This window comes from Pongo abelii, chromosome 12, assembly GCF_028885655.2.
Source record: "Pongo abelii isolate AG06213 chromosome 12, NHGRI_mPonAbe1-v2.0_pri, whole genome shotgun sequence".
Classification (NCBI taxonomy): domain Eukaryota; kingdom Metazoa; phylum Chordata; class Mammalia; order Primates; family Hominidae; genus Pongo; species Pongo abelii.
Genome location: NC_071997.2, coordinates 30622315 through 30642843, shown reverse-complemented (window position 1 = coordinate 30642843; position 20529 = coordinate 30622315). Strand labels below are relative to the sequence as shown.

Sequence of the window (20529 nt, the reverse complement as noted above, 5' to 3'; positions counted from 1 at the left end):
TAGACCTTTCCAGGTTTTCCTTAGGATTGTAATTTTTTTTGAGATGGAGTCTCACTCTGTCCCCCAGGCTAGAGTGTGCAGTGGCATGACCTGGGCTCACCGCAACCTCTAACTCCCAGGTCAGGCAATTCTCCTACCTCAGCCTCCTGAGTAGCTGGGATTACAGGTGTATGCCATCACACCCAGGTAATTTTTATATATTTAATAGATACGGGGTTTCACCATGTTGGCCAGGCTGGTCTCAAACTCCTGACCTCAAATGATCCGCCTGCCTTGGCCTCCCAAAGTGCTGGGATTACAGGCGTGAGCCATCGTGCCTGGCCAGGATTGTAATATTTATTTTATCAGCAATAAAATCATGTAAGTGCATTAAAGAAAATGTCTGAAATACAGAAAATAATTTGTGTTTTAACTTTTTTAGAGACAGGGTCTTGCTTTGTCACCCAGACTGGAGTACAGCAGCATGACCATAGCTTGCTGCAGCCTTCACCTACTGGGCTCAAGCAATTGTCCTGCCTCACCTCCTAAGTAACTGGGGCTACAGGCACACAGCACAACACCTAGCTAATTTTTAAAAATATTTTTAGGCCAGGCATGGTGGCTCACGCCTGTAATTCCAGCACTTTGGGAGGCTGAGGCAGGTGGATCACGAGGTCAAGAGATCAAGACCATCCTGGCAACATGGTGAAACCCTGTCTCTACTAAAAATACAAAAATTAGCTGGGTTTGGTGGCACACGCCTGTAGTCCCAGCTACTTGGGAGGCTGAGGCAGGAGAATCGCTTGAACCCTGGAGGCAGAGGTTGCAGTGGGCCAAGATCCACCACTGCACTCCGGCTTGGTGACAGAGCGAGACTCCGACTCAAAAAAAAAAAAAAATTTTTTTTTGTAGAGATGGGGTTTTCTTGTGTTGCCCAGGCTGGTTTCAAACTCCTGACCTCACGTGATTCTCCTCCTTCAACCTCCTGAAGTGTTGGAATTCCAGGTGTAAGCCACCATGTCTGGCCAATTTTTTAAATTTATAATAAAATAAAACTAAATTCAGAAAAATTTTCACTCAGAGCAGTATCAATATCCAAAATGACCACTATTAGCAATTACATAATACCAAGTCTTTTTTCATACACAGGTGAGTTCTATGAAGGTGAATATGTGTGTTTTAATATTTCAATAAGTTATCATTCATTCAACACTCTGCTTATCTGGGTAGACAAATCTAAAAGCCACGGTCCCTGTCATCATGAAGGCCCCCTGTCAAGGAAAATGGGTTTTAAGCCTCTTTAGAAACTTATTTCTTCCCAATTTCAACAAAATGCCAGTATGTATACAGTCTACATATAAATCAGATAAGTGATGTTTTATTAGTAGAACCTAATTTCCAATTAGTGATATTTATTTTGAAATACTAATTTGTTTGTTCTCCCCTCTATTCCCATATCATCCCACAACCAGTTCGAGCAGGTGCCAGGTTTGATGTTCCTCTGACCCAGGAAGGTGTGCAGAGTGGACGACAAAAGCGGTTCTAAGGCTCTTCTACCCTCTGAAGAGGGCACAGACAGTATTATAGAAAGGAGACTCCTCTAAGGGGCCTGTGAGCTCATTAGCAGTGGGAACACATGGGCCCACCGGACCTCTGGAAGCAGAATCTCTGGGGGTGAGGTTTTAACAAGTTCTTCAGGCCATGAGTATGCACATTAAAGTGTGAAAACCATCAGGTTAGAGGAGGGATTCCAGAGGTGGAGGGGTGCGCTCACCTTTGGAGAGAAGAAAGAAGAGAGGGAGTAAGCCCCCTGTACACGTGAGGCTCCAGGGTTGCACCTGAGGGGGTGTTACAATTTCAGGTGAGGTGGCACTCAGGATCCCGGCCCAGCAAAGCCTTTTCCTGCTCCATGCCACCCACAACAGGCCGTGAAACAGTGCATAGACAGTGGGAGTGGCAATGTGTTAACTGGGGCTGCTAACCAGAAGCCCGTGCCGAAACCCCCAGCCCTGGCCTCTGGACCCCATGGGGGCTACTACCATTTGAGGGACCCCTATACTGACTGAGACACCCATCGTAGGATGTATCCCACAGATCAATTTATTTTTATTAAAAACAAGGTGGGCATGATGGCTTGTAGTCCCAGCTACTTGGGAGGCTGGGACAGGAGGATTGCTTGAGCCCAGGAATTTGAGGCTGTAGTGCACTGTGATTGCACCTGTGAATAGCCACTGCAGTCCAGCCTGGGCAACACAGTGGAAACAACAACAAAATATACCACCACCCAAAAGAATACAGAACTGGAGAATTCTTGTACATCTGAGACTGTAGACTGAGAATCTTCCCCACTACGTGTATTAAAAGGTCAATAAATAAGACAACAAGCCATTTTGATGAACACAAAATTCTTCATTTGGAGGTTGTGAATGACACGTGCCATTCTCTATCAGCCTTGCCCTCTAAAGTGCTTCTTTATTGGAGGCTGTTTTTGTGTATTATGAAGGAAACCCTCGTTCATACTCATAGGTAATACTGTGTTCAGCATCAGGATGTAATGAGCCAAATACAGAATGTGGGAAATTATACAGGACAAATCATCAAATTTCTTCCTTTAAAAACTGAAAAGAAAAAAACCTATAAATAAAGGAAACTTGAGAGACATTTCAGCCAAATGCAATGTGTGAAATTTGATCCAAACAAACTAAATGTAAAATAACATTCAGGAGACAATCAGGGGAAATTTGTGTGCTGACTGGATATTCAATGATATTAAAGAACTGTGGTCACATTTTTTAATGTGATAATAATATTGTGCTTTCATGTTTTTACAGAGTCCCTATGCTTTAAAGGTATACATTAAAATGTTTACAAATAAAATGATATAATATCTTGGATTTCCTTTGTCAACCTTAACTCATGAGGTTCAGAACATATAGTTAATTATAGAAAATTCTATAATTCAAGTGCAAAGCTTGAGGATGGCCATCCAGAAACACAGAGTCCAAATGAGCAGGGTCAGTGTTCCAAAGTAGGAAAGTTAAGGTTTTACTTGTATAGGTAGAGACAGAGAAGTTTTAGCAGGATTACAATATTTTCCATATCAGACCAGTGCATATGTTATAGTTGAGAACTACAAATATTTGATTGCTACATTCCAAGGAGGATTTATTTATTAATTTACTTTACTACTCTGTGAAGAGGAGTAAAAATCTGTGGGGGTCCTATCTTTGGTGCTGCTTGGCCTTTCCAATTACTTACAGGAAAAAAGGCAGAAGTTGCAGCTGCATGCCACGTGACTCAGGTTGCACAGCGACATCCCTCTCAAGGCTCGGAATACTTTCAATTTCCAACAGCTTTAAGTTTGAATTATTTAATTTCACACCTTCAAAGCAATCCATTGGAGGAGACAGGAAGTGGCCAGGTATATACTTGAAATCAAATTAGCCATGAGTTGATCTGAAGCCATCTTCACAGGGTTAACAAGAATTCTGGATAGAAATACAGTTATAGGTAAGCAGTAATCAGGCTGCACTTTGACCCACTTCCTTGTAACCACAAGTCATGTGGCAGTAGACACTGACTGTTTGTAGACCCATTCTTCCTATTGATAGGACTTCTAACGTTAGCGTCAGAAGGCTTTTAAGAATTGTGTATGATGTTTTTGAGATTCCTAATTCCAGTAAAACAGATGATGCCAACCAATCTGAAGACCCCCACAGAGGAACAGAATCATCATGAGAATACAATTTCTTCAGCTCCCTATCCCATGATTTTACCCTGCACTCTTCAACCAATCAATGATCTCCACACTTTAGCCCACTCCAAAACTCTTAAGAACCCTAGTCCCAAACTCCTCTGGGAGATGGATTTGAGGTTTCTCCCATCTCCTTGTTCAGCAGCTCTACAATTAAACCTCTCTCTGCTGCAATCTGGTGTATCAGTGTATTGACTCACCATGTGTTTCAGGCAATAGACCTATTATGGTTACAGATCATTGTTGAATCTAAGTTACAAGTGCATAACGTTTCATTATACTGTTCTCTCTACTTTTGAAAATATCTGAAAGTTTCTACAATAAAATGATTAAAAGAAATGATAATGACAACTCTCACCCCCTTTCTCTCCCTCCCCCAACCAAATAGTGAGGGGTAAGGCTTGTTAGTTTTTCTTCTGGGGCAATACGGAAGGGAAATTAACGAGATTGGGTGGCCCCTGGCAGCCAGTGTAGGGAAAGAAGGTCCTGGAGGTTTGAGGTAGTGATGGCAACTTTGGATCAGGGAAAACCAACTGAAGCCTGGAGCTAGTAACAAAAAAATAAAGACCAAGAAACTGTGCTGAACTTAAGAGCTCAACAGCTGCAAGGTCTGTTCCTATTAGCCTGCCTGACTTTGCTCAACAAGCCTGTAACCAATCCTGAGTACTGAACTCTGGCACAGTAAAAAAAAAAAAAAAAAAAACCTGCCTATTACAGAAATTATCAATTTCACATACACCACTGTGCTAGTTGAGGTAGGCTCATGAAAAGACCGAGGACACAATCCCAGCCCTTGCAAAGTTCACAACATTAAAAGAAGGCCCAAAACTTGGAAAGCAGTATTGCTGGTACAGCATGAATGTACAAACATAATATACACAAGCAACATGGAAAACTGGAGGAGCACCCAAGTTTGCCCAGTTACCCAAGGCGGGCTTCACCAGAAAAATAGCTTTTGAGTTAACACTTGAAGACTAACTTAGTGTTTGCTGGGACAAGAGCCAGGAGTAGGTCATTGGAGAAAGAAGTAAATGAATTTGCAAGACCTAACATGAAACTGCAAGGACACGTTTTTGGGAACTACAGTATTTGTTTTGCTGGAGCATAAAGGGTGGTGGTGGAGGTGTTCCTAAAACCCGTTCTCAGCCTGCATAGACCACCATAATTTAAGCCTGAGGCCCTTTGGGCCTTTTAAAATTCAGTTTCCTGATGGGAAAGGAGAGGAGATCCAACTTCATGGAAAATTTACGGGTTGTGGGTCAGACTGCATTTTGGAGCACAGAGACAGCAACAAGGAGGAAATGGAGAGGGTTTAAGGCCCAACAAAAAACATGTGGTGCAGGCCCGTCGCACAGCCTCACACCTGTAATCCCAGCACTTTGGGAGGCTGTGGTCAGGAGTTCAAGACCAGCCTGGCCAACGTGGCGAAACCCTGTGTCTACTAAAAATACAAAAATTAGCTGAGTGGTGCACGCCTGTAATCCCAGCTACTCCGGAGCTTGAGGCAGGACAATCGCTTGAACCTGGGAGGCAGAAGTTGCAGTGAGCCAAGATCATGCCACTGCACTCCAGCCTGGGCGACAGAGCGAGACTCCGTCAAAACAAAAAACACGTGATGCGGGCAGTAACAACCTACTTCCCACAGTTATAGACCCTTAACGCAGGAAGATGAGTCTATCAGAAATCAATGTTCTGAACCTCCTTTCTGAAAACAGTAGGTTTTGTACTCAATAGTAGTTTTATATGGATTCTGTATCACTGGGTATTGATGTCCAAACAATAAATCCTTTTCCCTTTTTTATTGACATAAAACGTAAGTGCTCATTTAGGTAGTCTGATGCCTAAATGAGCACTTACATTGTATGTCATCAGTAGTAGGCATCAGACTACTTAAATGAGCACTTACGTTGTATGCTTATGCCTGATTATTTCAAAATGACAGATTATGCATAAAATACTATAACAAAAAGGGCTGTTGTAAATATACTTAAGCTGTAAGGAATCAATTAGCATCATAATATTAGTAGCAAAAGGTAGTTGGATAATGTGTGCATAGCTTTGGATTTTTTTTTTTTTTTTTTACAAAATGTATTTGGATTTTTTTTTTTTCTTAATTGACAGGGTTTCGCTTAGTGGAGTGGTGATCTCGGCTCACTGCAGCCTCGACCTCCGGGGCTCAGGTGATCCTCCCACCTCGGCCTCCCGAGTGGGAACTCTAGTTGGGTGCCACCAGGCTTGGCTAATTAACTTTGAAACGACTTAGACAAGGCCTCTGCCATGTGCCTTGCACAATAAACTCTCCACAAACATCTGTTCAGCGATTTTACAGAACTGCGGTCCCACGCCTGCTTTCAGGGAAGCTTCCCGTTTCTCTGGAGTTACTTCCCCTCACTTTGGGGGTGCTAGACGTCCTATTGCGCAAACTTGGCCCCTGGCCAAGGGGTCCGCCCTGGCGCAAGCTGTGGTATACAGGCTGCGCGCCCTGCCTCGGCCCACAGGCGCCTGAGACCTCGGGACGGATCGCGGTCCGAGGCTCCGCGGAGCTTACGCCTGCGCACAGCGCGGCCGGGCGGGCGGGGGCGGAGCCAGGGCCGATCACGCCCTTCGTCCGCTCCGCCAGGTGCGCGTGCGCAGCGGCCCCGACCCCGCCTCAGTCTTCCTGGGCGGCGGTGGGTGTCCGCTTCTCTCTGCTCTTCGACTGCACCGTACTCGCGCGTGACCCTGACTCCCCCTAGTCAGCTCAGCGGTGCTGCCATGGCGTGGCGGCGGCGCGAAGCCGGCGTCGGGGCTCACGGCGTGCTGGCTCTGGCGTTGCTCGCCCTGGCCCTGTGCGTGCCCGGGGCCCGGGGCCGGGCTCTCGAGTGGTTCTCGGCCGTGGTAAACATCGAGTACGTGGACCCGCAGACCAACCTGACGGTGTGGAGCGTCTCGGAGAGTGGCCGCTTCGGCGACAGCTCGCCCAAGGAGGGCGCGCATGGCCTGGTGGGCGTCCCGTGGGCGCCCGGCGGAGACCTCGAGGGCTGCGCGCCCGACACGCGCTTCTTCGTGCCCGAGCCCGGCGGCCGAGGGGCCGCGCCCTGGGTCGCCCTGGTGGCTCGCGGGGGCTGCACCTTCAAGGACAAGGTGCTGGTGGCGGCGCGGAGGAACGCCTCGGCCGTCGTCCTCTACAATGAGGAGCGCTACGGGAACATCACCTTGCCCATGTCTCACGCGGGTGAGCAGGCCGGGGCGCGAGGACGGGAGGGGGACTTCTGCGCGGCAGCCGAGGCTGGGGTCTTCAGGGTTGGCCCTGAACCGCAGGCCGCGAAGCGGGCCTGGCACGACTCTCAGGCCTCTGGCCGTTGGAACTTTCAGGGAAGCCCTCGTTTGCTCGGTGCGGCTCCCCGAGCGCTGTTGGGAGGGAGGTAAGTCTGCAGACAAGATGTGATCTTCGCCTTTGATCGATGAGGTGAAGGGAGTACTAAAGACGTTAAAATCCACAGAAGGAGGCTTGTGGTTCTAACAGGTGGAGAAATCTCTTGATTCCTAATCATGGGCCCCTTTTCCATTCACCGCTTCCCAAAGTCCGAGGGGTGAGTAGGAATCCAAACTCTTCCCCCAGCACGCCCCACGATCGGTTGTCCCTTCACCGACATAAAGTGATGGCTCGTTGGCACTCTGGTTTCTTCACTTTCTTGAATCATGTCTGAATATTCTAAACTCTGAGTCAGAAAACCTGCATCTGACTGAGTCGGTGAGCCTTGACCTGTGCTTTCTAACTTGCTAAATTTAGGGTTGTAACACTGGCTGTACTGCCAGTCAGATTCACTGAGGCTTGAGTTACGATCAAAATATTAAAATTAGTGTATTCATTCAAGAAAAGATCTTGGGGCCGGGCACAGTGGCTCACACCTGTAATCCCAGCACTTTGGGAGGCCGAGGTGGGAGGATCGCTTGAGGCCAGAAGTGTGAGACCAGCCTGGCCAACATAGACCCCATCTCTACAAAAATTTTTAAAAATCGTGTGGGCGTGGTGGCGCCCACCTGTATACAGTCCCAGGCACTGAGGAGCTGAGATGGGAGAATCACTTGAGCCCAGGAGGTGGAGACTGTAGTGAGCTGTGATTGTGCCACTGCACTCCAGCCTGGGTGACAGAGCAAGACCTCAAGGAAAAAAGACAAAAAAGACCTTGCTATTTGCCAGGCAACCCTTCCTACACATACCATTCCCTAGGGCAGCAGGTTGTATCTTCAGGCAGTAGTCATAGTTTAAGTCTTATTTTGCAAAATATCCTTGAAACTAAGTTCCGGGTAAAATAACGACCAGTACACAGAGAGTGAGCATACTCTGTTATGTAAGATAACATCACTTTATGCATCACACAACTAGTTGACTCATTCTCAGCTGAATGTGGTTAGTTTTGGTTTTTGTTTTCAGTTTCCACTGCTACTAAGTCAGACATTCTTTTTCTTATACTTCTGTTTTTTGCTCTGTTTTGGCTTCCTGAATGCAAGTTCAGGTCCTAACAGTAAAGTGAGGACAGAAAAATAACCTTGGATTTGCCTATTTTATGAAGTGATGGGAAAGGTAGTCGGTTGAGAGACTGTTGAGAAGAATTAAGGACTGTTAGGACAACTCAAGAAGATTGAAGACTGAGGGAGATGAAGGGGAATGGGCAGAAACTGTGGGAGTACGGGATGGCGGGACAGAGTTGGTAGGGTGTGTTTGAAATTGGGTGGGAGTGATCTGCTAGAGTCTTCCAGAAGGCAAGAAGGCTGAGTCCAGAACACTGGAGGCTTGGTCACAGGCGGTCCAAGGACAATTCCTCAGTTGCAGCAGAAAGGAGGGCGTGGGAATGAGAGCAGATGTCCATGTGGTGTCACTGGGCTAGGCACTACGTTTGGTGCGGTTATTCCAGTGATTACAAATCTATTTAATTGTCACGGTACCCAGGCTGCTTTTCCACAAGAATGTCATGAAAGGTCCTGTCAGATTTGACATAGCACTTCACATATATATTATCAACAGTGTTCCCTGCTTTAGTAGTTCTGTCAAAGAAAAGAGGTTAGTGTGCCATGATTCTCTGATGTTGGGTTCTTATACACCCATCTTAATGTAGACTCTTTTTCAAATAGCAGGTTCATCAGCCTGCAGTTTTCCAACTCTACTTACTGCATTTTTTGATAATAGCATTAAGAAACACCTATTCGGGCTAATAGCACTTGTAACCATGGTTCAGCAACCTTGCCTGCTTATGTTATTGACGTGTAATTTATCCAGGGCCAGAAAAACAACCATGATGTTCATGAGAAATCCACTTCTTGGGAGCTTCTCTTCCCATTATCGGTGTCCATTCTAGCCTTTTTAGTGAGAGAATAATTCTGTTTGAGAGAAAAGGCCAACGAAACAATTTAAAGATGTGTGAAGTGTCCAGTCTGCAGACACAGCTCACACAGCTCAGTGTTCTGCATAGAGTGACTCACTCTTCCCAACAGCCTTTAAGGTAGGTGTTTGACCACGGAGTACATACAGATGAGGAAACTGATGCTCAAGGAGTTTAAAGGATTAGCCAGAGACAACACAGTAATCTAGTAATCTAGGGCCAGATAATTCTTTGTTCTCTCTCCCTCTCCCCCTCCTCTCCCTCTCCCTCCCTGTTCCTACCCCCCTCACCCCATGTATGTCTTTGTGTGTGTTGGGGCGGGGGTTGCCCTGTGCATTTAGGATATCTTAGCTGCATCCCTGGCCTCCACCCACTAAATTCCACTTCTGACAATCAAAGATGTCTCCAGATATTGCCAAATGTTTAGAGAGTGGGGGAGAGGCTGACAAAATTATCCAACATTTTGAAGCACTGATTTAAGGGAAATTAGTTTGCTAGCAGTGTGACACATGGATTAAACAGAGCAAAAGCTGGAAACAGAATCTACTTAGACTGTGGGGCTAGTCTAAGTAGAAATATAAGGGCCAGTACTATAGTCGTGACTGCAGAAATGAAAAGACCCTTACAGAATGTGGCCACATTGGGTATAACTTTTTGAGAAAGGAATTAATTCACAAGGTGGCTGTGTACAGACAGCCTGGAAGACAGCTCAGACTTAGGTTTCTGTATTTAGTCAGAGTGTGACTAGAACCAGGAAAGATCACTGATTCAGTGGTTCTCACTGTTCTATGTAACACTGGTTTTCTATGAAATAGGTAGAGGTGGCCTGCCTGTAAAATTGAATACTAGGCTGAGTGCATTGGCTCATGCCTGTAATCCCAGCACATCGGGAGGCGGAGGCTGGTGGATCATGAGGTCAAGAAATCGAGACCAGCCTGGCCAACATGGTGAAACCCTGTCTCTATTAAAAATGCAAAAATTAGCCAGGCGTGGCGGGCGCCTGTAGTCCCAGTTACTCAGGAGGCTGAGGCAGGAGAATTGCTTGAACCCGGAAGGCAGAGGTTGCAGTAAGCCGATATTGCGCCGCTGTACTCTAGCCTGGGTGACAGAGTGAGATCCTGTCTCAAAAAAAAAAAAAAAAAAAAAAAAAAAAAAAAAAAAAAAAAAAAAAAAAAAAAAATACTAGTAGTCTCTTCCCAAGCCTTCGGAGAATTTCTCCAGTTTTTCTGAAACCTATTACTCGTCTCTACTAGAATCCAGTACAAGATGCTTTTAGGATTTAAATCAGTATTTTATTGTGGCTCTAAAAAAAGTGTGACTTGAATTTTTTTGTCCAAACAACTGTAAGGACTGTTGCTGTTGCCCAAAGTCAATTCTGTTTACTTTAGCAGACATATATTCAGCAGCCACTTTGGGTTAAGTATTATACCTCCTGAGGGATAGAAATGCATAGGACACAGGCCTGCCCTTGAGAGGTGAAGGCCTTGAGAGGTCTAGTAGGAGTGATACACAGAACTTTCCAGACAATATGGTTTGGACCTCATATAATTCCAGTATGCACAGGTGCTTAGGAAACATAAAGGAAAGTTTTTTTTTTTTTTGAGGCAAGGTCTTGCTCTGTCACCCAGGCTGGAGTGCAGTGGCATGATCTTGGCTCATTGCAACCTCTGCATCCTGGACTCAAGTGATCCTCTCACCTCAGCCTCCCAAGTAGCTGGGACTACAAGCGCACGCCACCATGTCTGGCTAATTTTTGTATTTTTTGTAAAGATGGGGTTTTGACATGTTGGTCAGGCTGTTCCCGAACTCCTCAGCTCAAGTGATCTGCCTGTCTTGGCCTCCCACAGTGCTGGGAGTATAAGCCACCACACCCAGCTAAGGAAAGGGATTTAAGGCAGGTATTGCAAAGGTATCAAAGTAAGCTTGACCAAGGTAGGTGGAAATTAGTAAACATCAAAGCACTACAACAAAAGCTTTTACAGGATATTGGCCTTAAATTAACATACATATGTTTGTTAACAAATAGGCTGATCCTTTAACTGAAATCTTAGTGTGGTCTTTTAAGAATGGCACTTTCATTTTTTAACAGTTATTTACTGAGTGCCAAGTACTGGCAAGGCTTGGAGCTATATTTGTGAATCTGCCAGAATTGGGTGGCAGGGGAGGTTACAAAGGTATAAGAAATCCCTCCTATTGATTAGAGGTATAAAAATAAAATTAAAAAAAAAAATCCCTGACCTCTAGAGAGTTCAGATGTTGAGAGGGGTGTGCAGTTTGTATTTGCAGAGCAGGTTAAATAGTCTTTTATGAATGGATAATAAATTCTTGATGCTATGTAATGCTACACTCTCACAAATGATCAAAAAATTTAGATTTGAATTTAAGATGTATTTTGGGGTTGGGCGCAGTAGCTCACACCTGTAATCCCAGCACTTTGGTAGGCTGAGGTGGGTGGATCACCTGAGGTCAGGAGTTCGGGACCGGCCTGGCCAACATGGCAAAAACCCCGTCTCTACTAAAAATACAAAAAAAAAAAAAAAATTTTGCCAGTGTCGAGGCAAGTGTCTGTAGTCTCAGCTACTTGGGAGGCTGAGGCATGAGAATAGTTTGAACCTGGGAGGCAGAGGTTGCAGTGAGCTGAGATTGTACCACTGCACTACAGCCTGGGCGACAGAGCAAGACTCTCTCTCAAAAATAAAATAAAATGTATTTTGGTGCTATAGGAAGACAGAAATGGCACTTCATAGCCTCACAGAGGGTGGGATTAGCTAGGACACTTGCCAGAAAGGTTGAGGTTTTTTTGGTTGGTTTTGGGGTTTTGTTTTTGTTTTTTTTTTTTAAGAGACAAGTGTCTCAGTCTGTTGCCCAGGCTGGAGTGCAGTGGCACAATCATAGCTCACTGTAGCTTTGCCCTTTAGGGATCAAGCAATCCTCCCACCTTAGCTTTCTGTGTAGCTGGGACTACAGGTGCATGCTGCCACATCTGGCTAATTTTTTAAATGTTTTGTAGAGATAGGGTCTCCCTGTGTTGCCCGGCTGCTTCCGAATTCCTGGACTCAAGCTGTCCTTCTGCCCCAGCCTCCCAGAGTTCTGGGATTGCAGGTGTGAGCCACCACACCTGGCCAAGGTTGAGTTTTGAAGGACAAGTTAAAGTCGATGGGAAAGGTGTGTTGTGTGCGGTAGAGGTGAGTGGGCTATAGGACATTCTGAGTGGCAGAAGGTCTGAGATAAAGCAATGCATTTGGGAAAATTACAAAAGAGTTCTTAACATTGTCAAGTTACATTAACATTGAATATAGTATTATATTCAAAAATACAAAATATTTTTGAGCGAGACAAATTGTCTAAAACATAATTTAAAATTGAATGCCAAAAAGAGAATTGCACTTAGTTGGGGTCCTCCTAACTCACCCTAACCAACCATAAAAACGTTTGTTTTGTATAATGGCTTCAGATTTCCATGATATTTACATTCATATTGATGAATTCACCAAATTCACCTGCTAGGGAATCTCTTTATTGGGAATTCTCCTTATTGAGTCATTTTAACTATAGCACTAAAAGATGAGCCAGTTTTTCAGATTGATTCATTCACGTAGAAGCCTGTTTATGGGCCATCACTGCTTGACGCTAGGGCTACAAAAATTAATAAATAAGATCAGGTAACACTTGTCTAGTGAGGGAGGCCTATAAATAAATTATAGTAGGTGTGCAAAAAGAGGTATCTAAGAGGCAGATGGTGCTGAAAAGCCTTAAGTTGAGCTTATGCTGAACCTTAAAGATTTGACCAGAAATTCTCCAGAGAGGAGGGGAAAAAAAGTAGAGAGAGTGTTGCAGTTAGCTATTGGGGAAAAGAAGACCTGAAAGTTTATAGTATTCTCTTTCTGGAACTTTAAAATGATTTCTTGCTGCCTAAATTAGTTTTCTAGAACAGATATCTGATCCACTACTTTAAATATTTCAGTAACTGCCATCTCCTTCAAGAGAATGTTGAAATCTACTTTAAATAGTTGTCTTGGGAGGAGAAATAGTACACTAGACTCATGTCATCCAGAAGAATTTTAAAGCTGTTGACCAAGTCAGAACTTTTTTCCTTTATTATTATTTTGACAAGGTGATAAGAGGAATGCAGAAATTTGAAAACAAACACAAAACAAACAAACAAAAAAACCAGAAGTAAACACAACTTTACTTTTTGGTGCAGAAGAATGTTAAATTATGTTACGGGTAATTTGGTTTGTTGAAAATACTATCTTTGAGGTGGGACGTCGTGATGCATACCTGTAATCCTAGCACTTTGGGAGGATGAGGCAGGCGGATTGCTTAAGGCTAGCCTGGGCAACATAGTGAAACCCCGTCTCTACAAAAAATATAAAAAGAAAAATTAGCTGGGTGTGGTGGCACAGTCCCAGCTATTAGAGAGGCTGAGATGGGAGGTTCGCCTGAGCCTGGGAGGTCAAGGCTGCAGTGACCTATAATCGTGCAAGGTGACATTTTTTAGTCAAGCAATATTGGTAACAACGTTAAGGCCTAAGGAAGGAAGAGATAACCTCTAAGGGCTTTTTCTCTGTCATCCCAAGTCTTTTGAGTTTCTGTGAAGAAATCCAGCCATTTAGTTTGGAAATAAGCTGTGATTTGGTCTCATGTGCCAGTTAAGGAAGGGTCGTGCACAATAACTTGAGCAGCTTAGCTCCTTAGTGTTGGCCAGAGAGGCGGCGATGCATCAGAGGCAAGAGTAGGGCCCACAAGGTGCCCGTGCCTGGCACCCCTTGCGGTTGTGCACACACTGACCCCTGAACTAGCATGTTTTTACCCAACTGCCCTGCCTCCGGTTCATCCCCTGAAATGTTCTGGAAAAGCAAATCTCAGGGTATAAAGAGTCTTCGTTCTGGGTTTTGTTAATTTAAAATAATTCCTAGAAGCAATCTTGCTGCTATGATTATAATATAGCAAACTGTTTAGAACTCATGCTAGGTAGGTTTTTTTGGTTTGCTTTAATAGAGACAGGGTTTTGCCATATTGCCCAGACTGGTGTCAAACTCCCTAGGGTCAAGTGATCCACCTGCTTTGGCCTCCCAAAGTGCTGGGATTACAGGCATGACCCACTGCACCCAGCTAATGCTAGGAAGTTTTTAAAAAATAGTAATTTATTTTAACTCAGCAAACTAAGATGAATTTCCTAGGTGAGAAATTTCAGATTGATATTGCAAGTGTTTTCTGCGCAGGGTTTCCTGATACTTGTTGCGGCAGTATCACTTCCCCCACCCCCAGCCTTGAGATTGTAGGTGTTAAAGAACCTTTTAAATCTCAGTTAATCTTCTGTCTCCCACTCATCTGTTCATTTATTCAACAAGGTACCTTTGCATGTATCTTAGTCACCAGCCAAACTGGGCTGGTCACCATCCCAAATATATTTTGTTGTGGTCTACAGTCTAGAAACCCTCTTCCTTTGCTTTGTAAACTTTTTTTGTCTTCTTTGAGATGTGACTCCAGTGTGCCTGGGGAGATTTCCCTCCACCCCAAGCAAAATTGTCTCCTTACTTCTGTAGCTCTTTGTTACTCTGCTTTTTCTTATTGAAAAAGTGGTAGTCCAAAATAGAGTCATTCTCATTCCCATTTTGTAGCTGCAGAAGCATTCTCAGTGACCATGGATTTGTCCAACCTCCCAGGCAGTGGATAACAGTGATTTTTGCACCCAGGTCTGTCTGGCTGTGAAGCCTGTGATCCTATGAAGGGGGGTGGGGAAGGGACGCTACCTTGGAGCTGGGTCTTCAGACTTTAGAACTGGCTTTTTCAGGTGGTGTGTGACATTGAGCAACTCCCTAGGATTTCTTAACACTCAGCTGTAGAATGATAGTGTGGCCTTTTCCTGCTTCAAGTGAGATATAAATGTGAACATGTTCTTCCCCATTACCACACAAAGAACGTGGTATCAGTACCAGAAATTGATTCAACTGTCATCATAGCATAGTTTAGTTTTCTTTGTAAAAGCTTTTAACTGAGATGGGAACATGAGAGTTCGTTGTACTATTCTTTCTACTTTGTATGTGCTTGAAATTTTCCACAAAAGCAAGTTTACAAAAAAGACTTTTAGCTTGCAAAGTGCCATATAGTTATATCAGATATAACCATCATAATTCTTTCTATATACATCCTTCTTAACTACTAGATGTTTATTTTCCTGATGGCAGAAAATGCCTTCCTCCTTTGTTGTGTCCGCTTGTGATGACATGGTTGGTTGTGTGGGTGCCTCAGAAACTACATTTCTTGCCAAGGGACCCTTTTAGACAGGCAGGTCATCAGATGATAGGATCAGCCTCCACACAGGGGCTACCTTAGAAGGGTGCCCTTCTGGTGTTTCAGTAACTAAATCCCAAAGCTTGAGATCTACAGTGGATTTGCTGCAGATGAAATTTCTCTCCACAATAAAATAGTGTTAGAGTGTGGTTTTAGTGTAATGTCAGGGAACATTCTTTATATAACCTTTCAAGTTATTTTTTGTTTTGTTTTGAGACAGAGTCTCGCCCTGTTGCCCAGACTGGAGTGCAGTGGCGCGATTTTGGCTCACTGCAACCTCCGACTCTGGGTTCAAGCAATTCTTCTGCCTCAGCCTCCAGCGTAGCCGGGATTACAGGCATGAGCTACCATGCCCAGCTAATTTTTTGCGTGTGTAATATTAGTAGAAATGGGGTTTCACCATGTTGGCCAGGCTGATATCAAATTCCTAACCTCAAGTGATCCACCTACCTTGGCCTCACAAAGTGCTGGGATTATAGGCGTGAGCTACCATGCCTAAAAGTTATTTTTTGAATAGCTAATATGTGCACATGGTACAGAATTCTTACTGTGCAAATAAGACTCCCCACCCTGTCCTGCATCCCGAAGCGCCTCTCCCCAGAAACAGTCATGGTCTCCAGTCTCTGGGGTAGCCTTCCAGAGGGTAGTATGTGTTGATGGGAGCATATAGGTCTTTGGGTTTTCGTTGTTTTTTGTTTTTTGGGTTTTTTTGTTTGTTTGTTTGTTTTTAAGGACTGCATGCTGTCCACACAGTTTACATGTTGTGTGTTTTTTATCTTGAGTACTGTCAGTACTTACAGAGCTGCTACTTCAGCCTTCATACACTTACTGTAATTTATATAGCTTTTTTCCTTTCGATGAACGTTTAGATTGTGATAGCAAAAACTTAGGGAAAAACATTGGCAATAAATCTTTTTTATTTATTTATTTTTATTATTATTATTTTTGAGACAGCATCTTGCTCTGTTGCCCAGGCTGGAGTGCAGTGGCATGATCTCGGCTCACTGCAACCTCTGTCTCCTAAGCTCAGGTGATCCTCCTGCCTCAGCCTCCCTAGTAGCTGGGACTACAGACATGCACCACCACACCCAGCTAATTTTTGTATTTCTTTTAAGTAGGGACAGGGTTTTGCCATGATGGCCAAGCTGGTCTCAAACTTCTGATCCATCCTCCTTGGCCCCCCAAAGTGTTGGGATTACAGGTGTGAGCCACCGTGCCCGGCCAGCAATAAATCTTTATAGATACCTCATTGGTTACATCTGTTCAATTAAGTTCCTGGGCACAGAATTGCTGGGCCAAAGAGACATGGACTTTCAGAATTTTTTGAATGCCGTTGCCTTTCGTAGAAGAGTGTAGTAATTTATTCACCCCCTGGTCCAGCAGTGTGCGAGAGTGCTCATTCGTGCCTATTTTTGCCAGTATAGTGTATCAGACTTTTTGATCTTTGCCAGTCTTACAGGAAATGTTTTCATTTGTTACCAAGGAAGACTTTTCATGTGTTTAAAATCCCTTTTGCAGGGAGAGAGTGACTGCCAGTGGACACAGCGTTTCTTTTTAGGGTAATGAAAACGTTATGGAATTAGATAGTGATGATGGTTGTACAACCTTACGAATCTACTAAAAGCCACTGACTTGTATACTTAAAAAGGGTGAATTTTGTGGTATGTGGATTATATCTCAATAAAGCTGCTATTTAAAATATCCATTTGGTCAGGCGTAGAGTGGCTCATGCCAGAATCCCAACACTGTGAGAGGTAGAGGTGGGAGAATTGCTTGAGGCCAGGAGTTCAAGGCTAGCCTGGGCAACATAGTGAGACCCCATCTCTAAAAAAAAAAAAATGAAAAAAATTAGCCAGGTGTAGTGGTGTGTGCCTGTGGTTCCAGCTACTCAGGGGGCTGAGGCGGGAGGATCACTTGAGCCCAGGAGTTTGAGGCTTCATTGAGCTAGGATCCCACCACTGTACTCCATCCTGGGTGACAGAGTGAGACCCCATCTCTTTAAAAATAAAAACAAAACAAAAAACCCTTTTTATTTTCTTTTCTGCAAATCAACTTCATTTTCTTTGTTTTTCTATTACTCTTATAGGAAATTAGTTTTTTGTCTTTGTTATGTTACCAATTTTTTCCAAGTTGACCATTTGCTCTTTTTGTGTTTTGTTTGAGACGGAGTCTTGCTCTTGTCGCCCAGGCTGGAGTACAGTGGCTCAATCTTGGCTCACCGCAGCCTCTGCCTCCTGGGTTCAAGCGATTCTCCTATCTCAGCCTCCTGAGTAGCTAGGATTACAGACGCCCACCACCACACCTGTTTAATTTTTGTAATTTCGGTAGAGACGGGGTTTCGCCATTTTGGCCAGGCTGGTCTCAAACTCCTGACCTCAGGTGATCCGCCCGCCTCAGCCTCCCAAAGTGCTGGGATTACAGGCGTGAGGCAACGCGCCCGGCCGACCATTTACTCTTTTGAACTTGGTTTTGCTTTTACTTATGGTGAAAATTTTCATCTTTATGTAATTAAAAAAAAAATTTTTTAAGAACCTCTGAGGTAGTTTTTATACTTGGAGAAGTTTTTCTTCAATATTTTTTAATTCCCATGTTTCTTGCCATTGTATGTTTCCTCTTTTTTTATATATACACTTAAGTCTTTAATTTAGTTGGAATTTATTTTGGCGTAAGTTGTGAGAAATGGATGCAGCTTCCCCTGGCCCGCCACACCAATGATACCCAGTTGCCCCATGTGATTTTTTAAATAATTCATTTTGCCTCATGCATTTGGAATTCTGCTTTTATGCACTAAATTCTTTCATGTATTTGGATCTATTTCTGAACTTTTATTCTGTCTCATTCTGTGGGTGTCTCCATATGCTACAGCCACAATGTTTTAATTACTTTAACTCTAAAGACCAGTCCAGGTTTCACTGTTTAAAACGTTGTTCTGATCGTCTTATTTTCCTTCTAAGTGAACTTAGAAGCAATATTTTTAGTTCTTTTTTAATCATCGATATTTTATGATTATTGCATTAATTTGTAGCTAACTACATGTAAAATTTTTTATTTTAGCCTTTCTTTTCTATGTCTCTTAATTTTTGTCTCATGTCTGCTTATGCCTTCAGAGCAATGCTAAATAATAGTGATCATAGTAGAAATTCTCATATTGTCTCCCTGATTTTAATGAACATGCTTTAGGCATTATGTATTAGTACTCATAAGTGGAATTGGTCTGTATAGTTTTTTGTTTGTTTTTCGTTGAGATACAGTCACACTTTGTCACCCAAGCTGGAACGCAGTAGCGTGGTCTCAGCTCACTGCAGCCGTGACCATCTAGGCTCAAGCAATTATTCTGCCTCAGCCTCCCAACTCATTTTTTCTTTAAATTATTTGTAGAGACAAGGTCTCGCTTACACAGGCTGGTCTCCAACTCCTGTCTTCAAGCTATCCTCCCATCTCAGCATCTCAAAGTGCTGGGATTACAGGTGTGAACTACCACACCTGGCTTGTATGGTTCTTTTGTTGGTTGTTTATTACCATGTTTGGTTTTATTATCTTAGAAGTAATTTTTAAACTTTTTTTAATCTGCTGTGGAACAACTTAAATATCATTGGTATTACTTGTGCCTTAAAGGTTTGGTGGTAGATTTCACCTGTGAAACTGAACAGTGCTCTAGCTTTTGGGGGAATAGTTCTTTTTTTTTTTTTTTTTTTTTGAGATGGGGTCTCGCACTGTCACCCGGGCTGAATTGCAGTGGGCACGATCTCAGCTCACTGCAACCTCCGCTTCCCGGGTTCACGCAATTCTCCTGCTGCAGCCTCCCAAGTAGCTGGGATTACAGGCACACACCACCACACCTGGCTAATTTTTTGTATTTTTAGTAGAGGCGGGGTTTCACTATGTTGGCCAGACTGTTCTCGAACTCCTCACCTAGTGATCCACCCGCCTAGGCCTCCCAAAGTGCTATTACAGGCATGAGCCACTGTGCCTGGCCGGGGGAATAGTTCTTAGTGATTTATTCTATTACTTCTAATGTAATCAGTTTCTTTTGGAACCAGGCTTGGTAACTTATGTTTCCTATGGAATTTTTCTAATGTATTTATATATGTAGATGAACATAGTACCCTTATATTTAATTTAATGTTCTCTATCTTATTTTGCGTTCTTCACATTGATTTCTTTGTTCTTTCCTACAGGAACAGGAAATATAGTGGTCATTATGATTAGCTATCCAAAAGGAAGAGAAATTTTGGAGCTGGTGCAAAAAGGAATTCCAGTAACGATGACTATAGGGGTTGGCACCCGGCATGTGCAGGAGTTCATCAGCGGTCAGTCTGTGGTGTTTGTGGCCATCGCCTTCATCACCATGATGATTATCTCGTTAGCCTGGCTAATATTTTACTATATACAGCGTTTCCTATATACTGGCTCTCAGATTGGAAGTCAGGTAATGATGGATAACTCTGAATTTTGCTTTTTAAAAGATAATTCATAAATATGCCACATATATATTCCTAGAAGTTACATTTGACCATATTCTTGATTTTCGCTTATATTATTTAAGTATTCAACATGACTTTTTGGAAGTAACTTTTTAATTGGACTATGTTAAATTTTTTGTTTTGTGGGAAATTAGATACCTTTAAGTCTGGGTTACCTTTTGCACATTTGTTTCCTGCAGGAACCCACTTAGTCCCTTGCCAGACACAAAGGAGTGATGAAAAGACCTGAGTTAAGGGTGGACCTGTCCTTAGGTAGCCCTCATTCTCTGACGAGGCCTAAAGGTGAGGAGCAGAGAGGAAGGGGGGGCCTCTCTGTCTCCATCGTGGAGCCTTAGTAAAGCCATTTGTCTCTCTCAGAGACAGCAAAGAGAAGGGCTGTCAGAGAGCCAGTGGCTTCCCAAGGCAGGCCTTTTGAACGTCCACTTATTTCTGTCATTGTGGAAAGTTGACTGTTCTGTCTTGAGGACTAGGAAGAGGTCTTTACCTTTTAGGTACTTGAATAGATGAGCATATGGTACCCCTATCCTCAGCTTCTTACTTTCTTGACAATATTTAAGCATAAGAAGTGGTTTCTTCTTCAGACAAGAAATTAAAATCAGTACTCTTGGTGAAACACCTCTTAAAGTTACATATGGCTGTTCTGCATGTTAAG

At 43.6% G+C, this 20529-nt stretch overlaps 1 protein-coding gene across 6 annotated transcripts in view; it reads left to right on the top strand.

The window, feature by feature from the left end:
* Positions 1 to 6232: 6232 nt before the first annotated feature.
* RNF149 (ring finger protein 149) overlaps positions 6233 to 20529 on the top strand; it is a 37208-nt gene continuing 22911 nt past the window's right edge. For 3 of the 6 annotated variants that reach the window (XR_008522094.2, XR_010136169.1, XM_063713386.1), the window contains exons 1-2: positions 6361 to 6947; positions 19572 to 19822. Coding sequence is in view for 3 of the 6 variants with exons in the window: in XM_063713386.1 (XP_063569456.1) it covers positions 6488 to 6947; positions 19572 to 19822 (711 nt within the window). In the remaining 3 variants the exon portion in view is untranslated. Of the gene's footprint in view, positions 7138 to 19571; positions 19823 to 20529 lie in introns of all 6 variants that reach the window. The other 3 variants (XM_002811702.6, XR_010136170.1, XM_054547425.2) reach the window with 3 other exon arrangements.